Source organism: Leptodactylus fuscus, chromosome 10 (assembly GCF_031893055.1).
Source record: "Leptodactylus fuscus isolate aLepFus1 chromosome 10, aLepFus1.hap2, whole genome shotgun sequence".
Classification (NCBI taxonomy): Eukaryota; Metazoa; Chordata; class Amphibia; order Anura; family Leptodactylidae; genus Leptodactylus; species Leptodactylus fuscus.
Window position 1 is genome coordinate 12,020,794 of NC_134274.1, and position 21,704 is coordinate 12,042,497.

General features: G+C 43.4%; 1 protein-coding gene across 1 annotated transcript in view; it reads right to left on the minus strand.

The window, feature by feature from the left end:
- Positions 1-21,704, minus strand: part of ADAM12 (ADAM metallopeptidase domain 12) — a 260,352-nt gene that overhangs the window by 88,007 nt on the left and 150,641 nt on the right. The window contains exons 7-8 of the mRNA XM_075288277.1: positions 3,396-3,461; positions 742-813 (exon numbers count right to left, since the gene is read on the minus strand). Of these exons, the coding sequence (XP_075144378.1) occupies positions 742-813; positions 3,396-3,461 (138 nt within the window). The remainder of the gene's footprint in view (positions 1-741; positions 814-3,395; positions 3,462-21,704) is intronic.

The window sequence follows — 21,704 nt, forward strand, 5'->3', positions numbered from 1 at the left end:
AGCAACTATATTTTTCTAATCCTGACAATATTCTGGGTTCTGGTGAAAGACTCCATTTAACACTTGGCAACTTTTTTTCATATTTTCTTCCCCCGCCATCCAAAATTCCTACATTTTTTTTATTTTTCAGGGTTTTTTAAAAACTTTTTATTATATGTTTATTTTTTATTCTTTATTTTTAGCTTTTTTTCCATTTTATTCTTGCTTTTTTCCTGTCCCACAAGGGGACTTGAACCTGCGATCTACTGATCCCCAGTGCAATGTACTGCATAGGCTCCCTATGTGCAATAGGGAAAAGCAGTGCGGAGGCCGTTGCTCGGCTTCTTGGCTGCCATGGCAAGTCCTTGGACCCTGCAATCTCATTGTGGAGGATCTGAGGAGTGGCAGGGGAAGGGGGCCATCTTGACCCTAAACCATCTGGATGTCGTGATCGCTATTGATCATGGCATGTGTGTGTGTGTGTGTGTGTGTGTGTGGTTAAGATATTTTCCAAATCCGGTATCTAGTCCCGGCACAGCTCTTGTGCTGGCGGTATTACTGCACCAAGCGTTAACAATATGCTCAGCGTGACGTAATAGTGTGGCGCAGAGCGGGAAGGGGAAGAATATGGGGCAGCCTTAGTCCCTGCACCAGGTGTTATAATGTCTCTGCTTTGGCCAGAGTTCTCACTAAATCAGACAGTAAGAATTTGTCATATTAGGAACTGACTCTAAGTAATACAATGCCGTATTATACACTGACCTTATCCACGTAATTGGCCATCTCCAGCAGCCTGTGCTTCACTCGGTCCACATCTTTCCCTTGTCTCTGGTACTAGAAAGAAGTCATAAGTATAAATGATATAACGCTGTATTGTATTGTATTGTAGTGAAAGAATTTACTGTATACAATGGTGTACAGGTAATGGCGGGGGCAGCGCGATGCCATTCATCAGAATTAGACCTTATGAGCTGCGTACATTCTGAATTACTGTTGCGCTTTATAGAACCGTGTTCGTGCAATGACAAAGACTTTACTATTGGAAGCTGTAGGACAGAAAACCCACAGTCACCACCATTACTTTATACAATAGAAACCTCCTCCGTATCACAGAACATGGCTGACTCATACTGAAATACATGTAAATAGTCATTATCAGAAAATATTTCGCTTACAGCTCATGAATCTGTCAAAACCCCATTGGTTAATGTTGCCAGGTCTCCACCCCGCATTGTTGATACCTTAGTAAATAGCAATTTAGCAAATGAAAAGCTTCTAAAAATTCTAAAAATTGCTTCTAAATATCTTACAATTCCGTATGGCAATGGAATTGTTTTTTTTTTAAACAGACAGAAGTCGGATAGTGTAAGGCTCAGCGCTCTTCCATAGGCTCATATACACATCAGGTTTTGTTTTTTTATACAGCATGTTCTCTTTACATCCAGTTTCATGTATCCAAGTTGTCCACTGAAGTCTATAGATCAACGTGGATGTCATCCAAGTCCTGTCGCTTTTTCACTGATCTGTTGCCACAAGATACATTGTGATCAGTGAATAAGGCCCAAGATTGCCGCACTCAATGCCTTGTTGTAGGATGGCAGTAATCTGAGGGGTATAAAGGGGGCACAGGCTGGCATTAGTCTATGAGTGCTGTAGAGGGGCACAGGGCATCTGGTCTGGGGTATATATCCACGTATTCCTGTAGAAGCTGAAAATGGATACAGAGAGAAGAACCAAAGGTCTCACAATAGTAAACTCAGAAATTGTCAAGAAAGTTTGTCATAGCGGTCTGGGCTGGACGGAGTAAAAAAGAAAAGAGAAGGTCATTGGATTTGACTGGACTGTATTCTCTTCTATGGTCTGAACTGACATCACTATATGGTCACTGTAATGAGGTATCTACAACTTACCACTGTCTACCCTATTTGGATAGATCACACCTTTTATTTGCATGAACATACTTACAAATATCTTACAAACTCCGCTTCCTCTCCTGCTTGCTCCATGTCGCCCTACCCCAGATTCAACGGTCCTGACACTTATATTTTGGGACGATGCTCATACTAAAGCAACTCTAAACCTAGACATCAATGGAAAAATGCAAACAAGCAAGGCTTACTTATTTCTATGCCCGCAGAGGCTCCTGTAAGCTCCTGAAGCTAACTTCTAGCCGTCTCCATGTAAAGGAGAGGACTTCATTAAAGGAGCGGGGTTTAGTTTTGCTTATTATCTTTTGCAGTTTACCTTTGCTAAGCAAGGCAAAAGGAGGGGGGGGGGGGGGGACAAAATTGATGTCTCCAGGGAAATTTAGAAGGAGAATATGGAAACCTAAGCATTAGTCCTAAGACACCTCGCGGTAAATATGGTGCAGAATTAACCCATTGCTGGCAGATCTATCTAGTTTTTTTAGCCTGCTGGGGAACCCTTTAATACGATCTGAGCCGCATAGTCTTCCGTACTTTACACGAAAGGGATTTGCATTCGGCACGCCTTGTCAGGACGCAGGACTTGGCAGCGAACCTTTCAACAATCGTATTCGACTTTATATTCATAAGATGTACATCACACAGAAAATGCAATTACATTGTTGTTATACTTTTATACATTATTGATTTTTCTCTCCTGTGTGGAGAAGACAAATATGACAGGTTGATTATGTTCACTGTCTAAAAAATGCCTAAGTTGCCATTCATTGTAAGTCTAATGAGGTATCTAAATTTATCATATTATACATACAGGCCCATATATCACAGCTTCCTGTAGTCAAAAACCATGCTAAACAAGCAGTCTTGCTATTTAGGAAATAGCTACGAAATCAAATGTCTGTTGTAAAAGAGCTGTCCCCGCACTTCTATTTGTTTACAGCATTGATATTACGTTTTATCGCGAATTATACTCCATTCACTGCAAAAGCTGCATTCAAAATTCCTGCTGGCTGTGTTTTGGACTTTATTAGCACTTTCTTGACAGATACACATGTAAACATATAGCCGAGGCAAATAGCATTGAATTAAAACCTTTGCGCCATGTGTGAAGTTCGCCATGGATTGGTGGAACCATCTAGAGGTTTTTTCTTGCTTTTTGATAATGATTCATCAACTGAGCATTTTACCCAAATTGTGTTACTTTGGTAGTCACATTGACATCCATAGTCCTAGGTTAGGGGTATAAACTGGTAACAGGCCACCACATTTATCAGATGCCATTTATAATATTGGTTTCTTCTTCTTTAGAAGATGATGAGCCATAGTCTGGGTGTGACTGCTACCTTTACACTCCCCATAACTACTTAGTTTGGCCTGTATGACACTATACCATTTCCATCATCTGGGATTTCCAATACCAGATCCCTGGATGATCCATTTCCTACAACATATGCAAACATAACATAGAGGAAGGAAGTTCTGAACTCTTACCTCGCGATTATCCGCCACGATAACAAGCTCCACGTACTTGGTGATCTTCGAGGTGTCTCTCTTGTGCTGCCAAAACAGATTACAAAAACATTTAGTATGAATGGGAGAAACCATGGGAGATCAGTACCCAAAATAACCTGGGCTTTGTAAGCCACCGCCTCACAATCTAGCCTCCTAAATGTATTGCATCTTCAGTTTAACACAGGTATATATCTAGGTAATAAGAGAAGAAGAAGAATTGAGAATTGTGATGTCTTCTTATTTTCCTTAGTGTTTGGAGGAACACTACAGGTCATTAGTCTTTGTCACAATGGTGGAACCAAGCTTGAACCGGAGGTGAAATATTCCCATCACGTTGTTAGGCTGTATTCACACAGAGTAACGCCAGGCGTTTTTTGTGTGTTTTTTGCACATAGCGCCGCGTTTACGCCGCGTAGCGCCGCGTTAACGCCGCGTATACGCCGCGTTAACGCCGGGCAACGCCACCGCTAAATAGCGCGACGTTAACACGGCGTATACGCGGCGTTAACGCGGCGCTACGTGGCGTAAACGCGGCGCTATGTGCAAAAAACACACAAAAAACGCCTGGCGTTACTCTGTGTGAATACAGCCTTAGGGTGCATTCACACTGAGTAAACGCTAGCTTATTTTGTAGAGTAAAATTACACTTGTAAATTTTGCTATCCCATTGACTTCAATGACATTTTACAGGCGTATTTTTACAGACGTATTTTTTACAGGCGTATTTTTTACAGGCGTATTTTTACACTTGTAAAAAAATATCATTGAAGTCAATGGGATAGCAAAATTTACAAGTGTAATTTTACTCTACAAAATAAGCTAGCGTTTACTCAGTGTGAATGCACCCTTAGAGTTAGGTTTCCTGCACACGGGTCTGTGAACAGAATGGAAGGCACAGATGGCATCCATGATTTTCAAGGACCCATGGTTAGAATAGATGGCCGGAGTTGATAAAATTGACAGGAATCAGAATATTTTATGGTTTGGATTAGTAAAAATCATGAATGCATATGGGGCCATAGAAACAAATGGGTTTATAAGATATACGTTACTTAGGATCCGTAATTTGACTCCTGAGCTGCTGATCAGATGTTGAAAGGGACTGTAGAACTGAATACAATGGACAGAATTTGGAAGGCACCTCCAAACCAGCACCAACATATACTATTTAGATTTTTTGCTATAAGACCCCTATTTTATATCCATGTCAGCTCGGTGCTACCTTACAGCTGCTCCCCACTATGAGTCCAGGCCGTACTATAGCATAAGCAATTATTATTGTTCCAGATATTAGGTTTGATGATATGCACAGAAATCTGCCAGAGTTCCAGGATGGATTTGGCTGCTACAGACGGTTCCACCCATAATCTCAGGAGGCTTCATGCCCCAGCAATAATCCTGCTAATAATCTCCCTTTGGAGTAGGACCAAGACATATCTACAGCGTATGACAAGTGCCTGAAAAGCCTCGCTATCTCCCAATGCAGCAGAATCCGATTAATCTAGTAAATACTGCAGTATAGGCGGCGGATATAATATGCGTACCGTGTACAAATAGACAATCTCGTGTGTCATTTCTATGTGGACATATTCTTTAGAACATGGCAGGACAACCATAATAAAAGCTTTATATACACTGGCCTTAAAGGGATCAGGATATCTATTTGGTGTTGGACTTAAAGGGGAACATTGATTGACTGTGCCTGGTTACTAGATGGCAGGGTATGGTAGTCGGAAGTCCTGATACTGCTGCTCCATCCTGAGGATTTTCAATAAATATCCCTTTAAGACAGTTTGATCAATTAACAAATTACAACACTGTGCACCAAAAACCTTAGCGTTTTATGTACACAGCTCCTATGCAGACCTATGTGTCTCTCTGGATACAGGCTAAAAATCTTGGCGTGTATTAATAACGACCGGCGTATGGTATGCTGGTCTTTATAATCCCTGCAACGGCAGAGAACCCGTCTTTGTCTCTTCTTGTTATGGTGCAAATGATAATGATGTGGTTGATGGACTTGCACCCTGTTCACTTTGAGAAAAGTGGCACAAAATTTTACTTGCAAGTAGTGTTTGCAAACCACCAGTAGCTCTGTTTCTTAGTGAATTTGCCTGTGTGTAGTTTAACCTTGCAGTTATATCCCAAAAGAGGTTTCAATACAGTCCAAATGAAGCTGAGATATTGACACGTGCACGTTCCAATATCAGAAAGTTTACAGGGGGTGCACTTACTTTTTCCTTGAGTATAAGGTCTGCGATGAGCGATGGCGCAGCCCCCAAAACACTTCTATTCCCCTTGCCTATAAATATGCCTTCAATTAAGATCAAGCCAGACAGACTTGTGTAATGAAACATGGAAGGACTGATAATGAAATTCTGCGTTTGCTGTCTTCAAAAGCTGGAACAGATGATAATAAATCTTCCCAATGTTATTTTTCGCCTTCTGCAAATATCCATGGCGATGATCTTGTTTTTCTTAAAGGTTTTCAGAATTTGCAGCCATCTACGTGATTGATACTTTAAGTGCGCGCTATTTATTTTCAATGTCTCCTTCTACAAATCACTCACTTTCCTGTTCCAGACCGCCATCAATATTTTTACAGATCTTCAGGGCCCACCTTGTCGGAGAAAAGTTTTCTGGATGCACAAGTGGGTACATTTCTCAATATGTCATGACTTAAAGAGGTCTTGTCACCAGGTCTGAGACAATGGCATCCATCATATGATCGACACGGTCACCTTGAGCATTTTGGTGTTCTAGTTTTCCAAATCCATTCTGCCTTTCCACAGATATAAGCCATGCTTGTGTTGATGTCAATCAGGGTCTATTAGCCAAGTGGGCAGTAACAGTGAGATTTCTCTGCGTGCTGTAAGTCATGCAGCATTACCGCCCACTTGGCTAATATATTATAATCTACATCAACATCAAAAGGGCTTATATCTTTGGAATAGCTGAATGGATTTGGAAAAACAAGCATACAAGGCATGATAAATGTTCCCCTTTTGTATATAGAAAAGCACAACATCTAACTGCTGGGACTTCCATCGATCACTAGAATGAGGGTCTTGTTGAATGTAGTAGTGGTCTCACAAGCATTCTACTTCCCCTTTTACTGTCTATAGGGCCCTGTACACACTGAATTCAGTGGAAATCCAATGTTGCCATCTTCTAGAGGGCTGCGAACATCCATGGAAATCAGAGCAGGGTCACTATTATTAATAGGTGCCATATGATGAATATTCCTCTGCAAAAAAGCTGATCCCCTGGTTGGGGTCCTTCAAATCTGCTTTACTCCTAAGGACCCAAAAATCTAAGAGATGTTCATTTCAGAAAAAAAAGGGTTCTGTTTTATCTACATTTCTGGAGATTTCTTCACAAAGGGAAAATCTTATCTTCCTACTGTAGTACTGTGCACTATGTGAATTTTTCCCATTAAATTGCAGATTTTACCATTATCTCAATTTCTAAAGCTCTAATTGAAATACTGTAAGTACATCCCAAATCTTCAACCTTATTACATATCCTTGTGTCATCACAAAAGGAAAATCTCGCTTACCAAGCACTTCGCCACTGTCACCTACCCAGAAACTAAAGAGAACAGGACATAATCATTACCTCGCTACATGTAGCGTAGCCGCTCTCTACACCCAGCACGTGCCATATAAGCATCGGACATCTTTATTTAACACAGATCCTCTAGCGGAATAGATTATACATCTATCTATCTATCTATCTATCTATCTATCTATCTATCTATCTATCTATCTATCTATCTATCTATCTATCTATCTATCTATCTATCTATCTATCTATCTATCTATCTATCTATCTATCTATCTATCTATCTATCCATCCATCCATCCATCTATCATAACTACTCATCTAATTTCTATCTTTCGTATCATCTATATCTATTGTCCCTATATCTATCCAATCTATTGCAACTACTGTCTATGTTTATCATACCTACGTCTGTTGTATCTGTCTGCCATATCTGGGTTCACATCTGCGCCGGAGTCTCTGTTGGAGCCCATCTATCTGCATGAGGGGCTTTTTTTCTTCATCACTTTCAGTTTGGAAATAGTGGACCCCACTAAAGTCAATGGGGTCTACTGGTGACCATGTGTGTATGTCTTTCTAGTCCCCCGACAGACCCAAACCCAGAGCCCGGGGCTAGTTTGAACCTATCATCACATGACTTTACACTTGTATATGAGTATATGAATGTTACTACAAATGTAGCAAAGTTTAACTTGATACTTAATGCATTAGATACATTGTTGCAGCAAGCTTTAAATCAATAGTCCAAGGAGGTCCACCTCTAATGAAATCTACCCCCATCCACAGGATAGTACACATACAGCAAACTTCAACTTAATAATTGCTGCACATATTTGGCGACAGCTCCTTTCTTCCTATGGGACTGTCATTGGGCAAGCATGTGCACCACTACAATATTCACATGGGCACTTGTAAATCCAAATTCTAATGATTGTTGGGGTTAAAGTCTGCAAAATCTACTCCAGAAAGGGCCGGAGTAGATTTTCCCCTAGGTGTAAGAACTTCAGGAGGACGTACCAAATTCATGACACAGCCTCATCAGGAATTAAGAATAAAAACTGGTATATAACACACTGGTTGCTGGTCTCTCTCTCTCTATATAGATATAGTTAGTCACTATCTTTCCAGTGGTGCCTTTACAGCCACCTATACTGCCAACCCCTCATCCTGAACCCTGGTAACAGCATACAATGGCATTTTGTATAACTGCGGCAACTTTCTTGGAAAGGCCTCTCCAACCCATAACCCTCACGTCTGTAAAATAATGTCTTCCCTATGTTTGGTTTGGGATAGGACTCAGTTTTCAGCCTGTAAGACTTTGCACCTCAACCTATTATCATCTGGGAGATAGAATAGTAGGAAAGTCTTGAGTGGTGTCCTCTTACAGACGCTACTGCAGAATAAAGCTGAATAAGGGATCATTGGGATTGAGAGGCTGCAGCCCCGGCTGTAATATCGCACTTTTCCGATTGTAGAGGACTCTTGTGTAGCGGTGGAGCCGCAGACAATACCACTGAGTGCGCAGGATTTATGATGCCGTTCATTTTATTTGTTAGATGCATTTAAGTATTGTTCTCCCACACAATAAAATGTCACATCTGATCAGTAAAACTGCCAAGATCAAAACCCCGCTCGGTGTCTGGGTGCGAAGCAAAACAAACCGCTTAAAGGATCCATGAAAGGCCCGAGTACCGCAGGGATGGAAGGAGCCAGATGCTGCTAAATGCGTGCAATGGCTGGCAGGGCGTGCTGGGAGTTGTAGTTCCTTTACAGATAAACATCTGCATGCTGCAGAACTCGCTACTTGATGAGACTTGAAAGAAAACACTTAGAATAGTTTTTTTATTTTTTTCCAGGATTTTTGCGCTAAACTTATATTCCTTGTGTTCATTCGTTCACTACTTTTGTTGCTTATGCATTCATAATATTCTTGTTAAAAGTACCCTTCATCGCCTCCACCTCTTTGCATCCTTCAATAGCTGCTGTTCCACTTATTCCCGCACAGGTAGATTTTTTTTTCTCTAGCCCCCACCATTCCTGAGCAATCAATGCTATTAGTTTCAGCAACCAATATGCTAATTAGACTTTCTACAGTCAGGTGGGTGGTCCCTGACTATCTGCTCCAGTCAAGAGTTGCCCACCTGGCAGTAGAGAACCTAAGTAGCATATTGGGTGCTGAAACTAATAGCACTGAGGAATTGCTCAGGAATGGTGGGGGCTAGAGAAAAAATTGTATTGGAATTAGTGGAGCAGCGCCTATTGAAAGATGCAAGGAGTTGGAGTTGTTGGAGGGGGTGAAAGTATTCCAGGACTATGATATTGATTACCTGTCTTTAGGTTAAGTTATCATTAACAGATTGGTCTGAGATGTGGGACCCAAAATTTGCACAAGTGCTTTGACCCCTTCACTGTGTACCAAGTATAGCATTGTTCATTGACATTGCAGCTCAGCCCTATTCAATGGGAATGAGATGCAACATGGTCATGTGATCAATGAAAGTGATGTCACTGGCCTGAGAAGAGGAAGAGGTGCTAATATTGATGGACTGTCCTAGGAGCAGGTCTTAAATATCACCGTCCTGGACACCCCCGTGTGCTCCAGATATTTTATGCCATGCTTGCAAAAAAAAAAACAGGACCGCACAAGGATATTAAACATTATCTTTAGAATATTCATGTATGCAAGAACTAAATACGGAATTATAGTCCTAAATCAGCCTGATCACATCAAATTAGGCACAATCTGGCGAGCCAGGCAGGCTGCAGTCAGTCACTGCACTTGGGCAAGGAAGCACACTAGGAGAGGTGAGGCACGGGGAGTTTACTGTAACTGCTTATTACATTTCCGCACCTTGTTACAGTTTGCTCACCTCCAATTCTAAATCCTACCCCCTACTGTGATTATTGAGGTTTATGATACAGTCTATCAGGCGTGCCCCCTACCCTGTCAGGAGATCAGTAACCAATAGAGATGAGCGAACAGTGTTCTATCGAACTCATGTTCGATCGGATATTAGGCTGTTCGGCATGTTCGAATCGAATCGAACACCGCGTGGTAAAGTGCGCCATTACTCGATTCCCCTCCCACCTTCCCTGGCGCCTTTTTTGCTCCAATAACAGCGCAGGGTAGGTGGGACAGGAACTACGACACCGGTGACGTTGAAAAAAGTAGGCAAAACCCATTGGCTGCCGAAAACATGTGACCTCTAATTTAAAAGAACAGCGCCGCCCAGCTTCGCGTCATTCTGAGCTTGCAATTCACCGAGGACGGAGGTTTCCGTCCAGTTAGCTAGGGGTTAGATTCTGGGTAGGCAGGGACAGGCTAGGATAGGAAGGAGAAGACAACCAACAGCTCTTATAAGAGCTAAATTCCAGGGAGAAGCTTGTCAGTGTAACGTGGCACTGACGGGCTCAATCGCCGCAACCCAGCTTTCCCAGGATCCTGAATGGAATACACTGTCAGTGTATTCCCGTATACCCGATATATACCCCCGATACCCGTTCCAACGGTGTGCCCCCCCACCTTCACCCCAGAAATACCCTGCAAGTCCCCTAGCAATAGAATTGGGGCTATATACACCCACTATTTTTGCTACTGCCATATAGTGCCATTGTCTCACTGGGAATTCAAAGAATATATTGGGCTTACATATAACTTCAATTCCAGGGAGAAGCTTGTCAGTGTAACGTGGCACTGACGGGCTCAATCGCCGCAACCCAGCTTTCCCAGGATCCTGAATGGAACACACTGACAGTGTATTCCCGTATACCCCATATATACACCCCAAATCCCCGTTCCAACGGTGTGCCCCCCCACCTTCACCTCAGAAATACCCTGCAAGTCCCCTAGCAATAGAATTGGGGCTATATACACCCACAATTTTTGCTACTGGTATACAGTGCCATTGTCTCACTGGGAATTCAAAGAATATATGGGGGTTATGTGCACCCACAATTTTTAATACTGCTATACAGTGCCATTGTCTGACTGGGAATTCAAAGAATATATGGGGGTTATGTGCACCCACAATTTTTAATACTGGTATATAGTGCCATTGTCTGACTGGGAATTCAAAGAATATATGGGGGTTACGTGCACCCACAATTTTTAATACTGCTATACAGTGCCATTGTCTGACTGGGAATTCAAAGAATATATGGGGGTTATGTGCACCCACAATTTTTACTACTGGTATACAGTGCCATTGTCTGACTGGGAATTCAAAGAATATATTGGGGTGACGTGCACCCACAATTTTTGCTACTGCTATACAGTTCCATTGTCTGACTGGGAATTCAAAGAATATATGGGGGTTATGTGCACCCACAATTTTTAATACTGGTATACAGTGCCATTGTCTGACTGGGAATTCAAAGAATATATGGGGGTTATGTGCACCCACAATTTTTAATACTGGTATACAGTGCCATTGTCTGACTGGGAATTCAAAGAATATATGGGGGTTACGTGCACCCACAATTTTTAATACTGCTATACAGTGCCATTGTCTGACTGGGAATTCAAAGAATATATGGGGGTTACGTGCACCCACAATTTTTAATACTGGTATACAGTGCCATTGTCTGACTGGGAATTCAAAGAATATATGGGGGTTATGTGCACCCACAATTTTTAATACTGGTATACAGTGCCATTGTCTGACTGGGAATTCAAAGAATATATGGGGGTTATGTGCACCCACAATTTTTAATACTGGTATACAGTGCCATTGTCTGACTGGGAATTCAAAGAATATATGGGGGTTATGTGCACCCACAATTTTTAATACTGGTATACAGTGCCATTGTCTGACTGGGAATTCAAAGAATATATGGGGGTTATGTGCACCCACAATTTTTACTACTGGTATACAGTGCCATTGTCTAACTGGGAATTCAAAGAATATATTGGGGTGACGTGCACCCACAATTTTTGCTACTGCTATACAGTTCCATTGTCTCACTGGGAATTCAAAGAATATATGGGGGTTATGTGCACCCACAATTTTTAATACTGGTATACAGTGCCATTGTCTGACTGGGAATTCAAAGAATATATGGGGGTTATGTGCACCCACAATTTTTAATACTGGTATACAGTGCCATTGTCTGACTGGGAATTCAAAGAATATATGGGGGTTATGTGCACCCACAATTTTTACTACTGGTATACAGTGCCATTGTCTAACTGGGAATTCAAAGAATATATTGGGGTGACGTGCACCCACAATTTTTGCTACTGCTATACAGTTCCATTGTCTCACTGGGAATTCAAAGAATATATGGGGGTTATGTGCACCCACAATTTTTAATACTGGTATACAGTGCCATTGTCTGACTGGGAATTCAAAGAATATATGGGGGTTATGTGCACCCACAATTTTTAATACTGGTATATAGTGCCATTGTCTGACTGGGAATTCAAAGAATATATGGGGGTTACGTGCACCCACAATTTTTAATACTGGTATACAGTGCCATTGTCTGACTGGGAATTCAAAGAATATATGGGGGTTATGTGCACCCACAATTTTTAATACTGGTATACAGTGCCATTGTCTGACTGGGAATTCAAAGAATATATTGGGGTGACGTGCACCCACAATTTTTGCTACTGCTATACAGTTCCATTGTCTCACTGGGAATTCAAAGAATATATGGGGGTTATGTGCACCCACAATTTTTAATACTGGTATACAGTGCCATTGTCTGACTGGGAATTCAAAGAATATATGGGGGTTATGTGCACCCACAATTTTTAATACTGGTATACAGTGCCATTGTCTAACTGGGAATTCAAAGAATATATTGGGGTGACGTGCACCCACAATTTTTGCTACTGCTATACAGTTCCATTGTCTCACTGGGAATTCAAAGAATATATGGGGGTTATGTGCACCCACAATTTTTAATACTGGTATACAGTGCCATTGTCTGACTGGGAATTCAAAGAATATATGGGGGTTATGTGCACCCACAATTTTTAATACTGGTATATAGTGCCATTATCTGACTGGGAATTCAAAGAATATATGGGGGTTACGTGCACCCACAATTTTTAATACTGGTATACAGTGCCATTGTCTGACTGGGAATTCAAAGAATATATGGGGGTTATGTGCACCCACAATTTTTAATACTGGTATACAGTGCCATTGTCTGACTGGGAATTCAAAGAATATATGGGGGTTACGTGCACCCACAATTTTTAATACTGGTATACAGTGCCATTGTCTGACTGGGAATTCAAAGAATATATGGGGGTTATGTGCACCCACAATTTTTAATACTGGTATACAGTGCCATTGTCTGACTGGGAATTCAAAGAATATATGGGGGTTATGTGCACCCACAATTTTTACTACTGGTATACAGTGCCATTGTCTAACTGGGAATTCAAAGAATATATTGGGGTGACGTGCACCCACAATTTTTACTACTGGTATACAGTGCCATTGTCTAACTGGGAATTCAAAGAATATATTGGGGTGACGTGCACCCACAATTTTTGCTACTGCTATACAGTTCCATTGTCTCACTGGGAATTCAAAGAATATATGGGGGTTATGTGCACCCACAATTTTTAATACTGGTATACAGTGCCATTGTCTGACTGGGAATTCAAAGAATATATGGGGGTTACGTGCACCCACAATTTTTAATACTGGTATACAGTGCCATTGTCTGACTGGGAATTCAAAGAATATATGGGGGTTATGTGCACCCACAATTTTTAATACTGGTATACAGTGCCATTGTCTGACTGGGAATTCAAAGAATATATGGGGGTTATGTGCACCCACAATTTTTACTACTGGTATACAGTGCCATTGTCTAACTGGGAATTCAAAGAATATATTGGGGTGACGTGCACCCACAATTTTTACTACTGGTATACAGTGCCATTGTCTAACTGGGAATTCAAAGAATATATTGGGGTGACGTGCACCCACAATTTTTGCTACTGCTATACAGTTCCATTGTCTCACTGGGAATTCAAAGAATATATGGGGGTTATGTGCACCCACAATTTTTAATACTGGTATACAGTGCCATTGTCTGACTGGGAATTCAAAGAATATATGGGGGTTATGTGCACCCACAATTTTTAATACTGGTATACAGTGCCATTGTCTGACTGGGAATTCAAAGAATATATGGGGGTTACGTGCACCCACAATTTTTAATACTGGTATACAGTGCCATTGTCTGACTGGGAATTCAAAGAATATATGGGGGTTATGTGCACCCACAATTTTTAATACTGGTATACAGTGCCATTGTCTGACTGGGAATTCAAAGAATATATGGGGGTTATGTGCACCCACAATTTTTACTACTGGTATACAGTGCCATTGTCTCACTGGGAATTCAAAGAATATATGGGGGTTATGTGCACCCACAATTTTTAATACTGGTATACAGTGCCATTGTCTGACTGGGAATTCAAAGAATATATGGGGGTTATGTGCACCCACAATTTTTAATACTGGTATACAGTGCCATTGTCTGACTGGGAATTCAAAGAATATATGGGGGTTACGTGCACCCACAATTTTTAATACTGGTATACAGTGCCATTGTCTGACTGGGAATTCAAAGAATATATGGGGGTTATGTGCACCCACAATTTTTAATACTGGTATACAGTGCCATTGTCTGACTGGGAATTCAAAGAATATATGGGGGTTATGTGCACCCACAATTTTTACTACTGGTATACAGTGCCATTGTCTAACTGGGAATTCAAAGAATATATTGGGGTGACGTGCACCCACAATTTTTACTACTGGTATACAGTGCCATTGTCTAACTGGGAATTCAAAGAATATATTGGGGTGACGTGCACCCACAATTTTTGCTACTGCTATACAGTTCCATTGTCTGACTGGGAATTCAAAGAATATATGGGGGTTATGTGCACCCACAATTTTTAATACTGGTATACAGTGCCATTGTCTGACTGGGAATTCAAAGAATATATGGGGGTTATGTGCACCCACAATTTTTAATACTGGTATACAGTGCCATTGTCTGACTGGGAATTCAAAGAATATATGGGGGTTACGTGCACCCACAATTTTTAATACTGGTATACAGTGCCATTGTCTGACTGGGAATTCAAAGAATATATGGGGGTTATGTGCACCCACAATTTTTAATACTGGTATACAGTGCCATTGTCTGACTGGGAATTCAAAGAATATATGGGGGTTATGTGCACCCACAATTTTTACTACTGGTATACAGTGCCATTGTCTAACTGGGAATTCAAAGAATATATGGGGGTTATGTGCACCCACAATTTTTAATACTGGTATACAGTGCCATTGTCTGACTGGGAATTCAAAGAATATATGGGGGTTATGTGCACCCACAATTTTTAATACTGGTATACAGTGCCATTGTCTGACTGGGAATTCAAAGAATATATGGGGGTTACGTGCACCCACAATTTTTAATACTGGTATACAGTGCCATTGTCTGACTGGGAATTCAAAGAATATATGGGGGTTATGTGCACCCACAATTTTTAATACTGGTATACAGTGCCATTGTCTGACTGGGAATTCAAAGAATATATGGGGGTTATGTGCACCCACAATTTTTACTACTGGTATACAGTGCCATTGTCTAACTGGGAATTCAAAGAATATATTGGGGTGACGTGCACCCACAATTTTTACTACTGGTATACAGTGCCATTGTCTAACTGGGAATTCAAAGAATATATTGGGGTGACGTGCACCCACAATTTTTGCTACTGCTATACAGTTCCATTGTCTGACTGGGAATTCAAAGAATATATGGGGGTTATGTGCACCCACAATTTTTAATACTGGTATACAGTGCCATTGTCTGACTGGGAATTCAAAGAATATATGGGGGTTATGTGCACCCACAATTTTTAATACTGGTATACAGTGCCATTGTCTGACTGGGAATTCAAAGAATATATGGGGGTTACGTGCACCCACAATTTTTAATACTGGTATACAGTGCCATTGTCTGACTGGGAATTCAAAGAATATATGGGGGTTATGTGCACCCACAATTTTTAATACTGGTATACAGTGCCATTGTCTGACTGGGAATTCAAAGAATATATGGGGGTTATGTGCACCCACAATTTTTACTACTGGTATACAGTGCCATTGTCTAACTGGGAATTCAAAGAATATATTGGGGTGACGTGCACCCACAATTTTTACTACTGGTATACAGTGCCATTGTCTAACTGGGAATTCAAAGAATATATTGGGGTGACGTGCACCCACAATTTTTGCTACTGCTATACAGTTCCATTGTCTGACTGGGAATTCAAAGAATATATGGGGGTTATGTGCACCCACAATTTTTACTACTGGTATACAGTGCCATTGTCTGACTGGGAATTCAAAGAATATATGGGGGTTATGTGCACCCACAATTTTTAATACTGGTATACAGTGCCATTGTCTGACTGGGAATTCAAAGAATATATGGGGGTTATGTGCACCCACAATTTTTAATACTGGTATACAGTGCCATTGTCTCACTGGGAATTCCACAAATAATTTGGGGATTCATTCACCCTACATCTCAGGCTCTTGCCATATTCACCCAGGTTGTCAGTGCTGCACCAGCTCGTTCCCAGACAGCTCGGCCCGAAAAACGCGTTACCTATATAGAGGATTTGGACAATGAAGACAACATGTTCTAAATCTAATGTCTGCACCTTCTCCAGAATTAAAATAAAGGCAGCGTTTAACTTTCAAATAGCACTGCACAAAGGAAGAGCTTATCAGCTTGTCTCATGACATGCTACTGAAAAGTTTCATTTGTGTATCTTAATGTAAATATAGTTGTATAAGCTTTTTGGGTTTTAGGCACTGCCAAGTTATTTATTACCACCCACTCCCTTATAATGATGATGACGCCAAAGTCACTGTGGGTGTTCAGAGCTCACAGCTTTGGGTGACATTTGTCTTGCTCTCTGTCGGTACCAGCTGTCTTTTTGGATACCGTAAAGTTATGTTGACTTTATTAACAGCTATAGAAGCTTTAGCCAGGTTGTGACGGTGTGTAACCCTAACAACACTAAGTGGGATACACATTAATAGTCAGTCTATGTACGCTAAACGTATCACTGAAGTAATTTTTTTTCCCTCTCCCCTAATATAAGAAAGGAACAGACATTAGACCTAGACCGGGGTTCGAGGCTTGAAAAAATCCAGTATTATTTGTTCTTCATGATGTGAAATATGTGTTGAAAAGCAACCCAAGATGAAGTCAGCCATGTGTGCCAGTGTGTTACTTGGCATGCCTTTGCTGGCCCCAACTGTAAGGGTCACTCTCCATTTCCTCCATTTTCCACTCCCCTTCACACCATTTGTGGTGAAGCAATGGGATGCACTGAAGTGCACCCTCTAGCCTCGTGTGGGATAGGGACATCAGATGCCACTCCAACCCCCTCGTCTTCCTCCGCCAGCCAACGGTGCGAAGATGAGAGGAGTGTGCTCTGAATGTTTTCTGCCTAGCAGAGGCTAGTTCTCACTTACGAAAATGGCCCCACTTTGACCTGTATATCAGGCACAATGGTGTAGGTTTCAAAGAAACATGGCACCAACAAGTTGGAAAACGTGGGCCATGCGTGGACCGTGTTTGAGTCTGGCAAGCTCCAGATCTGCTACCAGGTTCCAGCCATTATCACAGGCGCAAAAATGCCAGGCCCCAGGTGTAGCAGGGAAAAAAAAATGCCATCTCAGCCAGGATGGCATCCCTGACCTCGGAGGCACTGTGCTGTCTGTCCCCCAAGCTGATCAGTTTCAGCACGGCCTACTGACATCTCCCCATGCCAGTGTTACAGTGTTTTCCGCTAGTAGCTGGGGTGGAGGTTGCAGCTTCGTAGGGTTTCAGTCTACTCCTGCCATGAATTTTGGCCTGGGAGAGGAGATAGGCCACCCCAGTTTGCACCCGGGGAACAGACTCCACCACATTCACCCTGCCTGTCATTAAAGATAAGCACTGCAGCATCCCTGACCACAGGCGCTTGTCCATGTGTCGGTGGTCAAGTGGACCTTGCAGCAAAGCGCAGAGCTCTGGGCCCGACTGATGTTATGGGACACATGCAGGCGCAAGGCAGAGACAGCACACCAAGAGAAGTAGTAACGGCTAGGCCCAGCATAGGGAGGTGCCCCAGCTGCCATCTGCTGACGGAAGGCCTGGGTCTCCAGAAGTATAAACAAACACCAACATCTCCAGGGCCAGCAGTTTATCGATGAGGCTGTTACAGGCTTGGGCATGGGGGTGGGTTGTATTGTACTTCTGCCTGCAATGAAAAGCTTGGGAAATGTGGAGTGGCTGGGAAGAGGCGCATGATGGTGCAGGCCAAAAGGGCGCATGAGGGTGAACTCCCCAATGTGTCAGAGATAGGTGTGTAGGTGTCCTTGCATCATATACTTGCACCATATTTGGCTTTGGAAGTTAATTTTGTGCCAAAAAGTGGTTAAGACAGCGATCCCTCAGCTACTCCCGTTACACTGTCTATTGAAGTTACCATCTGTGGAAGTGGACCACCATTTCTAAGATCCCAAAGGAAGCAGGCAAGAGATGTGCAGTTCAGAAAAAAAGATGAGAAAATAAGTTTAGGCTGTAGAGCACAGAGGGATCGGAGAGGACAGAGCTGGTGTCGGCCAGGTATTCCCACAACATGCGCCTATACTTGTCCCTCCTGGTGACACTAGGCCCCTGAGTGGCAGTAATTTGTCCAGGGGGGCCATTAACGTGTTCCAGACCTAGGAATAAGTCTTCCAACAGGGTAGAGTTTTGCATGCCTTTGCTTCTACCCACTGTTTTTGCTGCTTAGCTTCCCTCCACATCTACTCTGCTTTCACCCCTAAACATCACCCCAGTTTATGCCTTTGCTTCTACCCAGGTTTTTTGTTGATTTAGCTTCCCTCTACATCTACACTGCTTTAGCCCCTAGACATCACCCCTGTCCATGTGGGGTCGGTGGCCTCGTCATCCACCAACTCCTCTTCCAATTGCGCACTGCCCCCTTACTGCAAACCGCACATGACCACAGCTTGCCTTGATGGCAACTGTGTCTCATGATCCCCACTTAGGTCCAGACAAGTCGGTGGCGGGTCCAAAACCCCAAAATTGGAAGGAAATGGCAGATGCTGCAGTATTTCTAACACCTGTTCCTGGTGCTCGGGCCTGGTCTGTGTTGTACCCTGCACCCTGCTTAACGCATCTGCCATATCCGAAGTTGTGCTGAGCGCATGCTAATGTTTCGTGTCCAGTGCAATGGATGGGATGGGATTTCACATAAGTCTGCCACCCATGGCCACTCATGGTTGAGCAACTGAGGGAGTTGACTTTGACGAACCCGAGGGTTTTGGAGTTGGAACTACATCAAAGGTCTGTGCTGCTCACACACTCTGCTCAACACATGATATGTTTAGTGCCAGCAGTGTGGAGACGTCGCACAACAGCCGTTGTTCCAGCAGGTACAGGCGTTGTAGGAGTGCATAGAGGCTAGCAGCGGCAACTATACACTTTAAAAACTATCCGCACAAGCGCCACACTTTCACCAGTAGCTCAGGAACATTGGGGTACCTTTTTCAAAAGATTAGCAGCAATGAGTTAAAAACGTGGCCCAGGCATGGAATATGTTGCAGGCTGCCAAGCTACAGAGCCAATCCCAGGTTACGGCCATTATCACACATGACAACATGCCTGGGCCCAGGTGCAGTGGCAAAAACCACATTGCCGTCTCATCGAGGATGGCATGACTCACTTTGTAGGCAGTGTGCTGTCTGGCCCCCAAGCTGATGAGCTTCAGCACGGCCCGCTGACGTCTCCCCACACCAGTGTTGCAGCGTTTCCAGCTCGTAGCTGGGGTCAATTTAACAGCGGAGGAGGGTGGTGTTTCAGCCCTCCTCCCAGGAATGTTGTGTGGGGAGACAAGTCAGGCCACCACATTTTGCGACCCGGTCCACGCCTCAACTACATTCAACCACTGTGCCCAAATTGAAAGGTAGCGTCCCTGTCCGCATGCACTTGTCCATTCGTAACTGGTCACATGGAACTTTAGGGCTAAGCGCTGAATTTAGGGACCGCCTCATGTTTGGGGGAAAGTGCTGGTGTGGACGGCACAGTGCGGTGGCGCAGTAGACACTCTGCCCAAAAAGGGCAGAGTGTCCCCCAGCCGGGATTCCAACATCTCCTGGGCCAGATTTCTTGAGATGAGGCCGTTGAAGCCTTGGGCATGTGGGTGGGTTGCGCTGTACTTTAGCATGAAATGAAAGGCTTGGGAGATGGGGAGTTGATGGGAAGAGGCGCATGATGGCGCGGGCAAAAGGAGAAATGGCAGGAAAAGGTGAGGATAAGGGTGAACTCCCCAAAGTGTCAGAGGCAGATGTGGAGGTGTCCTGGCTCCTGGTCTGGACTGCAGCGCCAGCCCTGTCAACAGTGGAAGAGGCAGTGGCCGCCAGGCCAAACGACGATTATCCTGCGCTTGCTCTCACCCACTGAGCCCAGGGCTTGCCTTCCAAATGATGGCACCCGCAAGAGGTGGTGAGATTCCTCTCCGCAGATCTCCAAACCATCTTGGACTTGCAAATTGCACTAAATTTGTCATGTAACTGACATGTATATGATGAGTCTATCCATTGTCTGTTCATTTTGGTGAAAGTCAGCCTGTCAGCTGACAGACAGCTGTGCTTGTCAGTGATGATGTCACCGGCTGCTTGTACCCCCAGTTTTTGCTGCTTAGCTTGCCTCCACATCCACACTGCTTTTGCCCCTACACATCACCCCTATCCATGCCTGTGCCTCTAGCCATAAGTCTGCCACCCATGGAAACTCATGGTGCAGAAAGTGAGGGAGCTGACTCTGAGGAACCCTTGGGTTTTGTAGCTGGTACTCCATCAAAGGTCTCTGCTGCTCACACACCCTGCTGAACATACGGTATCTAGGGTTAGAGCGTGTGGTGACCTCGCACAACAGTAGGTGCTTCAGGCAGATGTAGGCCTTGCTGGAGTGTATTGCGGCTAGCTCCAGGTACTGTAGACTTGGGAAAGTGGGTGTCCAAGTGCCGCACTTTCACCCTTAGCTCAGCTAATTTGGGGTATGTTTTTAAAGATCATTGCACCACTACATTGAACATGTGGGCCAGGCATGGAACGTGTTGGAGGCTGGCAAGCTCCAGAGCCCTCCAACAAGCTAAAAAACCTGGCCCCAGGGGCAGCGGGGATAAACAAATTGCCATCTCATCCAGGATGGCATCCCTGACCTCAGAGGCAGTGTGCTGTCCGTCTCCCAAGCTGATGAGCTTCAGCCCAGCCTGCTGACGTCTCCCCACACCAGTGTTGCAGCGTTTTCAGCTCGTAGCTGGGGTAAATCTAACAGCGGAGGAGGAGGAGGGTGGTGTTTCAGCCCTCCTCCCAGGAATGTTTTGTGGGGAAACAAGTCAGGAAAATTCTTGAAACGGGAGAGTTTTGCATCTTTGCCCTTGCTGCCTATGGACATCCCTTTGCCTCTAGCCACCATTTTCCCTGCTTTGCTTGCCTCCAAATCCACACTGCTTTTGCCCCTAGACATCACCCCAGTCCATGCCTTAGCTTGTACCCCCAGTTTTTCCTGCTTAGCTTGCCTCCACATCCACACTGCTTTTGCCCCTAGACATCACCCCAGTCCATGCCTTAGCTTGTATCCCCAGTTTTTCCTGCTTAGCTT